This window comes from Erpetoichthys calabaricus, chromosome 3, assembly GCF_900747795.2.
Source record: "Erpetoichthys calabaricus chromosome 3, fErpCal1.3, whole genome shotgun sequence".
NCBI lineage: Eukaryota > Metazoa > Chordata > Cladistia > Polypteriformes > Polypteridae > Erpetoichthys > Erpetoichthys calabaricus.
The window spans coordinates 297,863,683-297,877,398 of record NC_041396.2 but is presented as its reverse complement, the minus strand read 5'-3'; the positions used below and the strand labels follow the sequence as shown (position 1 = coordinate 297,877,398).

Here is a 13,716-nt window from a genome sequence, read left to right as displayed (position 1 = left end):
ACTTTTCGGCAGCTGAAATTGTAGATAATAGTTCTCCTTGTCAAGTTCAGCAGTCATGGGTGAGATTGAGCTTGGGTGATGGGCCTGTGGCCCTCTATCATGGACTTTAGGCCTCCTCACCTTTTACTGTTTGCGCTGCTTTAAGGACAGTGGGAGACTTGCAGATGGAGCCTTTCAAGTGCTGAAATTGTTGATCATAGTTCTCCTTATCAAGATCAGTAGTCTTGGGTGAGACTGAGCTTGGGTGATGGGCCTGCGGCCCCTTATCATTGACTGTATGCTCCCCTCACTTTTCATTTTCTCCTCACAGACTCACAGACACCACTGGTGTGAGGGCAGTGAGAACTTCCTGATTAAGCCCTTCAGGTGTTTCTGAACAGCCATACAGTGTGGTCGCCCTTGTCATGATAGCCATTCTTGGGCGAGACTGAGCTTGGGTGATGGGCCTGCAGCCCGCTATCATGGACTTTAGGCCTCCTCACCTTTTACTGTTTGCACTGATTTAATGACAGTGGGAGACTTGCAGATGGAGGCCTTCAAGTGCTGAAATTGTAGATCATAGTTCTCCCTGTCAAGATCAGCAGTCTTGGGTGAGACTGAGCTTGGGTGATGGGCCTGTGGCCCCTTATCATGGACTGTAGGTTCCCCTCACTTTTTGTTTTCTCCTCACAGACTCACAGACACCACTGGTGTGAGGGCAGTGAGGACTTCCTGATTAAGCCCTTCAGGTGTTTCTGAACAGCCACACAGTGTGGTCGCCCTTGTCATGATGGCCATTCTTGCGCGAGACTGAGCTTGGGTGATGGGCCTGAAGCCCGCTATCATGGACTTTAGGCCTCCACACCTTTTACTGTTTGCACTGCTTTAACAACAGTGGGAGACTTGCAGATGGAGGCCTTCAAGTGCTGGAATTGTAGATCATAGTTCTCCTTGTCAAGATCAGCAGTCTTGGGTGAGACTGAGCTTGGGTGATGGGCCTGCAGCCCGCTATCATGGACTTTAGTCCTCCTCACCTTTTACTGTTTGCACTGATTTAATGACAGTGAGAGACTTGCAGATGGAGGCCTTCAAGTGCTGAAATTGTAGATCATAGTTCTCCTTGTCAAGATCAGCAGTCTTGGGTGAGACTGAGCTTGGGTGATGGGCCTGCGGCCCCTTATCATGGACTGTAGGCACCCCTCACTTTTCATTTTCTCCTCACAGACTCACAGACACCACTGGTGTGAGGGCAGTGAGTACTTGCTGATTAAGCCCTTCTGGTCTTTCTGAACAGCCATACAGTGTGGTTGCCCTTGTGATGACGGGCAGTCCTGGATGAGAGTGACCTTGGGCGATGGGCCTGCATCCTACTATGATAGACTGTAGGCCCCATTTACACTCACAAATACCAGTGCCATGAAGGAATACAGTGAAGGTATTAGTCTTAAACCCCCCTTCACCCCCACCCCCCCCCCACTCCCTCGTATCCTATCTTTCATCAGTATCTACATGTGGGCTGCAGGATGGAGACAGGGTTACAGGGCATTTAGAAAGAAGCAGAGGCAGTCGACATTGACGGCATTCCTAGCGGCACTCGGCCTGCCGTTAGCGCACCGTAAGTGATCCAAAGTGGCAGCTAGACTCGGCTGTTTAGTATTCAGTTCACTTCCCATTGACTCAGGAGCTGGAGAAGGGCAGACCGTGCGAAGGAGAGAAGAGGCGGGAGGGTGGCGAAGCAGTGGCGGGTGTGGGGAGGGGGGGCACAGAACCCAGAGATAAGGACGGAATTGGAAAAGAAAAAGCCCCCCCGTTTAATTTTTTTTTTTTTGCTAGCGGCAGTTGGCAATCTATTTCTTTTTTTTCTTTTTTTTTTTCCCTCTCTCCGTTTCCAGCAGGATTAAGCTTTGAAAGGATTGCATTGCAGTTGTGTGTGGAGAAGCCTTTGAAAGAACTGCGCACCACTAGGGGACATTTGCACCTCCTGCACGTCCTTGGGCTTGAGCGCCCCTTGGATTTAACCATTTTTTATTATTATTATTATTTTTATTATTTCTACACTTATCCGATGATTGGAGTTTGGATTTTTGGTGCCCCACCTAACCTCACCCCACCCCATTCCATCCTTGAATGGAGTTTAATTCTTTTAAGAAAACAGGGATTGAATGAGCGAGCGGGCGGGCGAGAGAGAGAGAGAGAGAGAGAGAGAGAGTGACTGAGGGAATCTGTCTGCAAGATGACTTCGACTCTGCTAGCTTGACAGGCTGGCTATTGTTTGTGATTGGTCAGCCCTGGCAGCCATATGAACCAATAGCAGCAGAGGCATCTAAGGTGCCTTTAGGTTATACCCAGCCCCAAAAAAACAAGAAGCAGAAAAAAAAAACGAGAGAGAGAGAGAGAGAGAGGGGAGGAGGAGAGCAAGCAGCTTGACACACAGGATCTCAGTGCCGCCGTTCCAGCCGTGCTGACACCAGGCTCTCCGCACCGCACGGGCTTGCCGGTACATGTGTGACTTGGAAGAGTTTGGCCTTTGTATCTTGGGGGGGTCCGTGTCTTGGAAGGTCATTGGTGCTGGTGGTACAGGCACACGGGGGATGTCTGTGGTGCCGGACACCTGGTTTCTCCTGCCACTTTGCGTGTGAGTGCCTCTTGTCTCCTGTGGTGAGGAAGAAGAAAGGGGGGATCAGAAGATCATTTTTGTTTTGTTTTTTTTTTTTTAATTTTTGGAACCTCACCTTTACTCTGTCCCCCTCCCACCCAGACCATCCCAAGATTACTTGCACCATTATATACACCACCGTAGCATCCAAGAGGAATTTCCGTGGAACAAGCATGATTTTGGGTAAGTCACCCACCTCTTCCGAAGGTCATGTTTTCCGCCAAATTTTATTGGGGTCTGCTGGGTGGGTTTAGCGGGGTGGGGGGGGGGAGGAACTATCGTCAGTGAGGGGGAAAAAATCAAAATGTGAAACTGTACAGAAGGGGCAGATGGTCATTGGCATCTAACTTTGTAATGAACTGTTCAGGCTTTCTGTGTGTGGCGGTGGGTGCCACACATCTTCCCCCCCAAATGAAGGGATTGCCCCCGACCTTTGTGCCCCTCTGTGCTTGAAGATGTCAACTATAGTGGCACCTGATGTGGATTTTGTGTGTGTGTGTGTGTGTGTGACTCTCTCCCAAATGGCGCAGCGTTCCTCCTTGTGAAGGTGGGCAGAGCTTGGCCAGCCGGCCAACGGGAGTGGGCACGTGCTTCTGGCTTGCTGGAGACCCTAAGCTTTGTCACGGGGTAACCTGTTGAGACGTTTGTGAGTCAGCTTATTATAGTGATGGGAAGGTTCGGGGGGGAGTTGGGGAGTTGGGGGGGGGGGGGGGGTTCCTAGCAATAATTTGTGTCAACTCTCAGCCGCCTGGCATGTAAGGAGTGTGTGAGGAGGACAGTTATGTAAAAGTGTAACCAGGACCGCCCAGTGGTCATCCTAAATATTTCACCCTCAACTCTAACCCCTTATTGACTCAGAAAGCAGCCCCCCCCCCCCCAACTCCACCACCTGTATACAGTAACGCATCTCAAATTCAGGCCCACCCCCATCCACCTTTTGAGTGGTCCGAAGCCCCCAGCTCCGCTCATTCATACCTTTAGTCACTTGCTAATCACCAAAATCTTTCATTCAAATGTTTTCTACTTTTCAACGCTGACCCCTGCAGTTTTCTGACAAAACCTAATGAACTAAAGCCCCCCTACCCTGGAGGGATACAGATAAACAGGCAGGTGACGTCCTGAGGCGCTGCAATATTTATATCTGAGCATGTATCACGTGACAACACCAAGCCCCCCCCCCCCCCCCATCTCCACTTCACCAATGCCCCGGGGGGCCCAACTCTCCCAGCTTACCTCAACACCTTGGCCCACCTTGTTTCTTGTCCTTTGTTTCCCAGCATCGGAGGTGTGAGCTGAAATCGAGTCTGAAGTGTTGTAACGTTCTGCCGACCTCCAGCTGGGCCCGTGTGGCGTTTTGGGGCCTGGGGGGGTAGGGGGGGCAGCACTTTGGATTTTTGATTCTCAATGACTGACTGGGCTGCTGTTCACACTCTGAAGTTCACGGCAATACCAGTGTTGGCCAGAAGGTGGCGGACTTACTGGCACTGATGGAGTAGCGATGGCTTTATGGCTGACGGCAGAGTGGCTGCCTGCACTTGACGGGGCTCGGCCTCTCCTTCTTAGGATACGACACACTGCCAAGTGGACTGGGCAGCGGGGGGGGGGGGGGGGGGGGGGGGGGGTCATTGTGGCATTGGAGTGGGGGAGTGGACAGCAGGGATAAACTGGGCAGCGGTGCAGTGAATGGCAGGCCAGTGGTGTGAACAGGAGGGGAAGGTGGTGGCACCGTAGTGATGATCTGGATAGCAGTGGGGCAAAGGTGAAGTGGCACCAAGCTGGTGCTCCAAACTGCATTACATATAATAATGTAGTTATTACCTGGGCAGAGTTATAGCCTAAGGAGATGGTGGCACTGGAGATGTGGGGTGGATAGCAGGGCCATTGGTGGCATTGTGATGACAGACAGGACAGCAATGTAGATTGGGACTCTAGGGGTCACTGGTTAGTGGTATAGACAGGGGTCACCACTGGAAGGGCGGATTGAATGGCAGTGATAAACTTGGCTGTAGTGAATGACTGGACGGTGGTGGTGGCGCTGTAGTGAGGGATTGGACTGCTGTGTGGCCAAGCTGATGTGGCATTAAGCTGGTGGTCTGATGCACCCTGCATATAAGAGGAAGCTGCACTGTAGTTATGGATTTTGCAGTGGTATACCTAAAGGAGATGGTGGCACTGGGGACATGGGGCAGATAGAACTGCCATTGGCAGTACTGTGACAATGGACTGGGCAGCAGAATAGACAGTGAAGGGCACTGCCATGTAGATATGGGCTCTGAGGGTCACTGGATGGCACACTGGTTTGCAGTGGGCTGAGGCCACTACATTTACATTTACATTTACATCATTTAGCAGACGCTCTTATCCAGAGCGACTTACAACAGTGTTTGTTAGTTTTTTTCGCATACCCCTTGGGGTCAGAGCGCAGGGTCAGCCATTGTACAGCGCCCCCTGGAGCAATTACAGGTTAAGGGCCTTGCTCAAGGGCCCAGCAGAGTAGGATCTCTTTTGGCACTGACGGGGATTCGAACCAGCAACCTTCGGGATACCAGCGCAGATCCTTAGCCTCAGAGCCACCACTCCGCCCCTTGATGGTGGACTAAGATGGTAGACGGAGCAGCAGTGCATGAAAAGAGGGAGAGTGGCAGTGAGGTGGTGGTGGTGGGGACTGCAGTGTACACAGAAAGAGATGGCACCATAATCGTAGGCTGGGCACAAATAAAACCATGGGGAGATGGTGGGACTGCAGACATCAATGCATAGGACCAGTGGCCATACTTTAATACTGGGAAGCCTCGCCAGGGCAGGTGATGAAGGGGACATCAGTGTAGTGACACTTGAGAGGTGGAGCAGACAGCTGTGGCCATTGTGACCAGGGACAGGCAGCAGGGTGTCAGGGGGAAGGTGATGGATGGAGGAGTAGTGTAGATAGGGGCTTGGGGGGGCACTGTGATGATGGAGTGGCCAGCAGTATGGACTGGGCAGTGATGGTACCAAAGTAGGCAGAGACAATGGTGCCACTATGATGAAGGGCTAAGTAGCATTTTTAACAAGAGCAAGGGTGGTAATAAGGTGGTGGACTGGGCACAGTGATGGCAGCACAGCAGACAGGGACAATTGCGCCACAGTGATGGTGGACTCTGAGTTGCATGGAGTAGAGGATGTTAGCAATGTTGAGAGGAAGAGAGTGGTGGTTGAGCCATTAATAGAGAGGGGGCACTGTGATGGTGGTCTGGGTAGCAGTATAGGCAGAAGCAGCGGTGGCACTGGGGGTGATGAGCTGAGCAGCAGAGTAAAGAGAGGCCATCGTGATGGTGGTTTGGGTGGCATTGCTGGCAGACATCATGGTGATTCTCAAAGTACCGTGTAAGTGGCGCTGTAAAATGTAAAAATCAATCAGTCAAGTGAAGAGTTTCCAACATGCCAGCTGCTCATCTTCATCTGTACGACTAAAGTTACTAAACTTTACTAAACAGTTGTTCCATTTTCACCTTGGCCTTTGATATCCCAGTTATCTCTTTTCTGGCTTGGTCCACCTGTGGAGGGTATGAGTGCCAACAACGGTCTGCCCATTCAGAATGACGGGTTAGATAGAAATGTGTCCAGCCTGATCAGTGGGCAACATGCGCCTCATAAGTTCAGCCCACCTTAGAATATCTGGGTGGGAGATTCACTGTGGTTAGGGTGGAGTCGGGTGCTGGTGACAAACCAGAAAGCATGAAAGAGTGACGAGTATCAGGCCACAATCAGGGTCACTACGGTGCAAAAAAAAAAAAATGGGTCAGTCTAGAGATTAAGACTGGCATGGAGGGGCCACTTAGGCCAACCTGGTCATCCTGCAGAACTGAGATGCAAAGAGGGTCAAAGCTACACGAGTTGAATACAGTAGGATCTGACTATTTGTGCAGGTGGGCCGTCATTCGTTCTGCTTGTAGTGATGTACCAGGCACAAAGAGGATCACAAGGAGGTACCATGGCATCAAACAGCTAGTTTAAATGAATCTGATACAAAATGCATGGTCAGATTCAAATGGGCCACAGCCACCTCTAAAGGCGAAGTTAGGACACATATGTCCCCATGTGGCCAGTCCACGGGTGAAGACAGGGCAGAGTTTAAAAAATAGAGTCATAGTTGACTTATGGAGATTTACTGCAGCCAGTTTAACAACAGGCGGAGTAAAAGAGTCGTAGTCCACACATCAAGATGGGTCATCCAGCATATGCTGAAGTGGTTAAGATGGCAACGATGGTTAAGTCCACGTGTCCTCATATGGATAAACAATGCAGCCAATGAGGTCAGCCCACATGAGGTGATGTGCATTCCTTGCATACAGGCCTGTATTTTGGAGGTGTAGTTGATGGCCAGTCTACACATGGCATAAACAGAGTCACTCCTGACATAGAGCCAAAATCCACCATCACATAGGAATGGATCAGATATGGACAGGTGGGTATTTGGGTAAATTGTCACTGGATTAGTGCAAACTTCAGCACCAAAAGTTGTCTTCTCCATCAGTTATGGTGGCTTAGGTTTATATGAGTAGTCCACATATAGAGCTGGGTCACCTGAAAATGGTTCTAGTGCTCAGGCTGTGCAGCGTTAGAGCCAACCACGGTTAGTCCCGATGAAGAGCTGTGTCAGTCGATATGTAGTGAGATCGGCAGTGTCAGATGCACACAATCCAAACAGGGTCAGTCAACATGCAGAGGTGGGTGACATATGAAGTGGGACAGTCAGTATGTGGCGAGGTCAGTTAGATACAGACAGGCGTCAGTCAACGCATAAGAGCTGAACAGGATCAGCCGAAGTGAAGAGGTGGGTGACATACAGAGTTCAATATGTACTGGGGTCAGTGAGCACTAACAGGTAGGTGACTTACGGAGTTTGTTGGTCAGTACTTGGTTAGTTCAGAGAGATGCTAACAGGGTCAGCCACACAAGAGCTAAACAGAGTTAGTCGACACACAGAGGTGGGTGACAAACACAGTTGGTAAGTCAATATGTAATTGGGGCTGTGTGATATGGGCATTGTCAGCCACACCAGAGCTAAACAGGGTCAGTCAACATGCAGAGTTGGGTGACATGTGAAGTGGGACAGTCAGTATGTGGTGAGGTCAGTTAGATACAGACAGGATCAGCCAACGCATAAGAGCTGAACAAGATCAGCCGATGTGCAGAGGTGGGTGACTTACACAGTTCAATATGTACTGGGATCAGTGAGCTCTAACAGGTGGGTGACTTAGAGAGTTTGTTGGTCAATATGTATTGACTGGTCAGCGAGATATGAGCAGGTCAGTCATACCAAAGCTAAACGTGGTTAGTCAGCACGAACAAGTGGGTGACTTACAGTTTGTTGGTCAGTACTTGGTTAGTTCAGAGTGATGCTGACAGGGTCAGCTACACCAGAGCTAAACAGGGTCAGTCAACATGCAGAGGTGGGTGACATGTGAAGTGGGACAGTCAGTATGTGATGAGGTCAGTTAGATACAGACAGGATCAGTCAATGCATAAGAGCTGAACAGGATCAGCCGATGTGCAGAGGTGGGTGACATACAGAGTTCAATATATATTGTGGTCAGTGAGGTCAGCCACACGTGGTTAGTCAGCACTAACAGGTGGGTGACGTACAGAGTTTGTTTGTCAGTACTTGGTTAGTTCAGAGAGATGCTGACAGGGTCGGCCACACAAGTGGTTAGTCGACACACAGAGGTGGGTGACAAACACAGTTGGCAAGTCAAAATGTAATTGGGGCGGTGTGATATGGGCATTGTCAGCCACATTAGAGCTAATCAGGGTCAGTTGACATACACAAGTGACAATAAAGATTGGCATGGAGGTGGAGATATTGAAAAGGTTGTTCACATCAGAGCTAAACAAGTTCAATTGGCACACACAGCTGGGAGACATACAGAGTTTGGCAGTCAGTCCAGGGTTAGGTTAGTGAGATACAGACAAGGTCAGCTGCACAAAAGCTAAACATGGTCAGTCAACACAAATAGGTGGGTGACATCCAGAGATTTTTAAGGCAATATGTGACAAGGGTAGTAAGATATGGGCAGAGTCAGCCACATCAGTGCCAAACAGGATCAGTCAACACAAACATGCAGGTGAAATGCAAAGTTTGTAAGTCAATGCAAGGTTAGGTCAGTGAGATGATGACAGGGTCAGCCACACAAGAGCTAAACGGGGTTAGTCGACACACAGAGGTGGGTGACAAATACAGCTGGCAAGTCAATATGTAATGAGGGTGGTGTGATAGGGCATTGTCAGCCACACCAGTGCTAATCAGGGTCAATCGATATGCAGGCGTGTGTGACATACAGATTGTGACAATTAAGATGTGGCGTGGAGGTGGAGATATTGGAAGGGTTGTTTATAACAGAGTTAATCAAGTTCCATTGGCACACACAGGTGGAAGACGTACAGAGTCTGGCAGTCAGTCCATGGAGAGGTCAGTGAGATGCTGACAAGGTCAGCCACACAAAAGCTAAACATGGTCAGTCAACACAAATAGGTGGGTGACATGCAGAGTTATTTAAGGCACAATGTGACAAAGGTAATTAGATATGGGCAGGTTCAGCCACATCAGAGCTAAACAGGATCAGTCAGCACAAACACGCAGGTGAAATACAAAGTTTGTAAGTCAATGTATGGTTAGGTCAGTGAGATGCTGACAGGGTCAGCCACCTCAGTGCTAGACATGTTCAGTCACCACACTGGTGGGTAATAATACAGCATCTGTCTTTCAATACACGGTTAAGACCATAAGATATCGATAGGTTCAACAGCACAAGTGCTGAACAGGCTCATTCAACACAAACAGGTGGGTGACATGCAGAGTCTGTTAGTCAAAATATTGTTAGGTCAGTACGTTACTGACAGAGTCAGCCACAGAGGAGCTAAACAGGGTCAGTCAATGTGCCCAGAGGTATGCGACATACAGAGTGTGATAGTAAATAGGTGGTGTTGGTCGGTGAGATATGGACAGGGTCAGCCCACTTTTCTAGGTGCGTGAGATATGGCTTGTATCCGGCAAAATGTATTAAGGCAGGCGACACCCAAACCGGGTCAATTCCGCATGGCGGGCCACACCAAAGCAAGCCCAAGACTGGGTGAAGGCTCAGTCAGTCAGAGCATGTGTACAGTCTGCAAAGTGGTGAGGACCTCAATCCCTACGAGGTACAGACAACATGACACGTCCCACCAACGCCAAACAGGGTTAGCCCCCTAGAGAAGTGACTCCGAGAGAGCGTTGCTCAGACTACATGTAATGAGGCTGGTGAGACACAAACTGGGAGCCATACCAAATCCAGGCAGATGTGACTTATTTTTAAAGAGTTTGCCCATGTAATATATATAACGAGAGGTGTCAGATATAGAGGTGAGCGGCCACTCTGGAGCTGATCAGGATCAGTCCACGTGTAGAGAACGATTAATGATGAAGAGCCGTCCGACCAGAAGGCACACACATGAAGTCCAGGCCATCGGCCGCCTTCCCAGATTCGTGTTCAGGTGTGACTTCACGTGCATGTGTGTGTGTGTGTGTGTGTATTCATATTCACGATAGGCAACTTAATAGAAGATGCAGGACCCCCTGTTGTCTCCTACTCCATCTGTGCTTGCTGCAGAAATATCTTAACACCTCGCCTCCCCCTCGTCACTGACCTGCGCTCTGCTAAAGCAGATGTCCTCCGTGAATGTCGACCCAGTCATCCAGCAAATGCAGTCCTTCAGTTTTGCGCAGTGGAGATGCCTGTTAGCCGCCGTGGGGTGAGTGCAGGGTATGCCAGCGGCTTCTTGTGACCTTTATTGCCATTGAAGATTCACACAAGTAAATGACAGACAAGATGGCATGAGTCAAGGAGACCCTCCGTGGGTAGCCACTGTGGCCATTGAGCTGACTTCTTGATACTGGATACAATGTGCCAGGGTGAAGGGGAATTTCCATTGAATTTTACCTGAGGCATTGGGATGAGGGCATAAGCCCACCATGTGTGTGTATACCAGCTCCTTGTTCTAATATAGGTGTGCCAGCTGAGACTCAAAGTGCCCGGGCTGGGCTTATAATGAAGGGTCTTTACATTTCATCCCCACCTGATTGTTCATGCCACCTTTCTATGCCGGGGGAAGAACTGACTAGGATGCCACTTGCAATAGCTCCTCGAGAAGCCCCTCTGTATGGTGACATTGATTTGAAGTCCCCTAACAAGAGAACAAACCCAGGTGGCAAAGGTCTTCAGTGCAGCCAGACGTCACAGACATCCTCAAGGTGGGAGAACAATGGCACGGGCGCGCTTACTGGTCAAGGCTATGTGGGTGCAGGACCTTCACTCCAGGATGGTTGCCTGTGACACCGGTGACGATTCATTTTCAAAGGTTTACTTGTTGTGGGGAACAGCCCAGACACAGACAGGTAGACATGTTGATTCACCACACACGTTTATTTACACTAATATTTACAACAGTAGTGAGCACAATACCCAGTGCCACAGCACCAGTCACCCCTCAAGTCCTTGGCCTCAACACAATGCTTTCTCTCAGTCTCTGGTCCGCCTCCACTCCTCTCCACCAAGCTTCGTTCACTTCCACCCGACTCTTGCCCCTGACAGGATGGAGGCATCCCCTTTTATACACCCCGGAAGCACTCCATGTGCTTACTGAGGGTTTCTGTAGCCACACCCCTGTGTGGCAGAAGCTCTGCCGGTATATCTGGAAGTCCTCCGGGTGTCCCCAATCCTCTTCCCCCCAGTACTTCCGGGTGTGGCGGAAGTACTGAGGTCCAGGGCTCCCAAGGCATCGGGGCGCCCCCTGGCAGTGACCACGGGTTCCCTACAGGGTTGAGCTTCCATGCTTTGTACCCGTGGCCCCCAAAGCAACCAGGGCGGACACCCCCTCGTGTTCTGGAGGAGGCATGAGCCCTCCTCCGGTCCTCCTGGGCATCCCATCCGGGTAGGAACCCCAGCCCGGTGCCACAGTGTCCTAAGGTCATCAACCGCGAGTGTGTGGAGAGGGTCCATACCTTCCGGGTTTCTCGGCGTCCTGATCTCCGCTGACATCTCCTGGACAGTCAACATCAAGAAGGCTCAGCAGCGGTTACACTTCCTGAGGGTCCTCAGAAAGCACAACTTGGACTGCAACCTGCTACTGACCTTCTACTGCTCGTCCATCGGGAGCCTGCTAACGTATTGTATGACAGTATGGTATGGCAGCTGCAGCATGGCAGACAGGGAGAGGCTTCAGATAGTAGGAAAGGCAGTACAGAAGATCACCGGCTGCCCTCTCCCCTCCCTAATATAATAATAACTCTTTGCATTCATATAGCGCTTTTCTCATTACTCAAAAAGCTCAGCAATTACAGGTTAAGGGCCTTGCTCAAGGGCCCAACAGAGCAGAGTCCCTATTGGCATTTACGGTATTTGAACCGGCAACCTTCTGATTGCCAATGCAGATCCCTAGCCTCAGAGCCATATGATGGATCCCCTGATGGACCCCCTGATGGACATTTACACCTCCCGCTGCCTCAGCAGAGCAAAAAACATCATCAAGGACAGCTCTGACCTGTTTGACCTGCTGCCCTCAGGGAGGCGCTACAACAAGGACAAACAGACTCAACAACAGTTTCTTCCCAAAAGCCATAACCATTCTAAACTCACACATGCACTGACTACACAGTCTAACCACCCCAACCCTGGACTTCCTTCTATCCATCAACTGTGCAATATCCAATATCTAAATGGTATTGATAATAACTGTGCAATATCTATACAGGGGGTATCAGGGTGGTCAAGATCTAATTATGCAACTCTTAATGCAATGCAGGAAAACAATTGGCGCTACCAGTCCAATCAAACATTTCGTTGATTTGGGAGATCGTGTTCCTATGCACTGCAGGCGGTCCAAATTCCTCCAACATCCTGTGTTGCACGTTGTTATAGCATAATGAAAATTGCATAGTTAGATCTGGACCACACTATGTACTGTACAATAATATCATTACTCTCAGAGTCCAACATCCACTACTCACTGTACATGATCATCATTATTGTGCAATATTTAAATAATGTGCAATAACAGAATAGTGCAATAGTTATTTATTCTTTCCGTATGTACAGTGCATCCAGAAAGTATTCCCAGCGCATCACTTTTTCCACATTTTGTTATGTTACAGCCTTATTCCAAAATGGATTAAATTCATTTTTTTCCTCAGAATTCTACACACAACACCCCATAATGACAACGTGAAAAAAGTTTACTTGAGGTTTTTGCAAATTTATTAAAAATAAAAAAACTGAGAAATCCCATGTCCATAAGTATTCACGGCCTTTGCTCAATACTTTGTCGATGCACCTTTGGCAGCAATTCCAGCCTCAGGTCTTTTTGAATATGATGCCACAAGCTTGGCACACCTATCCTTGGCCAGTTTCGCCCATTCCTCTTTGCAGCACCTCTCAAGCTCCATCAGGTTGGATGTGAAGCGTCGGTGCACAGCCATTTTAAGATCTCTCCTGAGATGTTCAATCGGATTCAAGTCTGGGCTCTGGCTGGGCCACTCAAGGACATTCACAGAGTTGTCCTGAAGCCACTCCTTTGATATCTTGGCTGTGTGCTTAGGGTCGTTGTCCTGCTGAAAGATGAACCGTCGCCCCAGTCTGAGGTCAAGAGCGCTCTGGAGCAGGTTTTCATCCAGGATGTCTCTGTACATTGCTGCAGTCATCTTTCCCTTTATCCTGACTAGTCTCCCAGTCCCACAGCATGATGCTGCCACCACCATGCTTCACTGTAGGGATGGTATTGGCCTGGTGATGAGCGGTGCCTGGTTTCCTCCAAACGTGACACCTGGCATTCACACCAAAGAGTTCAATCTTTGTCTCATCAGACCAGAGAATTTTCTTTCTCATGGTCTGAGAGTCCTTCAGGTGCCTTTTGGCAAACTCCAGGCGGGCTGCCATGTGCCTTTTACTAAGGAGTGGCTTCCGTCTGGCCACTCTACCATACAGGCCTGATTGGTGGATTGCTGCAGAGATGGTTGTCCTTCTGGAAGGTCCTCCTCTCTCCACAGAGGACCTCTGGAGCTCTGACAGAGT

At 49.6% G+C, this 13,716-nt stretch overlaps 1 protein-coding gene and 1 long non-coding RNA gene across 4 annotated transcripts in view; both read left to right on the top strand.

Moving 5' to 3' along the window:
• znf385a (zinc finger protein 385A) overlaps positions 1 to 13,716 on the top strand; it is a 317,688-nt gene that overhangs the window by 77,165 nt on the left and 226,807 nt on the right. Inside the window, exon 1 of one of the 2 annotated variants that reach the window (XM_051925081.1) lies at positions 2,382 to 2,818. The exons of the other annotated variant lie outside the window; for it this stretch is intronic. Within the exon in view, the coding sequence (XP_051781041.1) occupies positions 2,809 to 2,818 (10 nt within the window). The 5' untranslated portion in view covers positions 2,382 to 2,808. Of the gene's footprint in view, positions 1 to 2,381; positions 2,819 to 13,716 lie in introns of those variants that run through there. 2 annotated transcript variants of the gene reach the window in all.
• Positions 7,189 to 11,035, top strand: LOC127527201 (uncharacterized). Of its 2 annotated transcripts, none has more exons than XR_007934509.1 (3): positions 7,189 to 7,381; positions 8,108 to 8,282; positions 8,771 to 11,035. It is a non-coding gene; the product is annotated as an uncharacterized LOC127527201 (long non-coding RNA). The 2 variants fall into 2 exon arrangements; XR_007934508.1 differs by having other exon boundaries at positions 8,108 to 8,323; positions 8,812 to 11,035.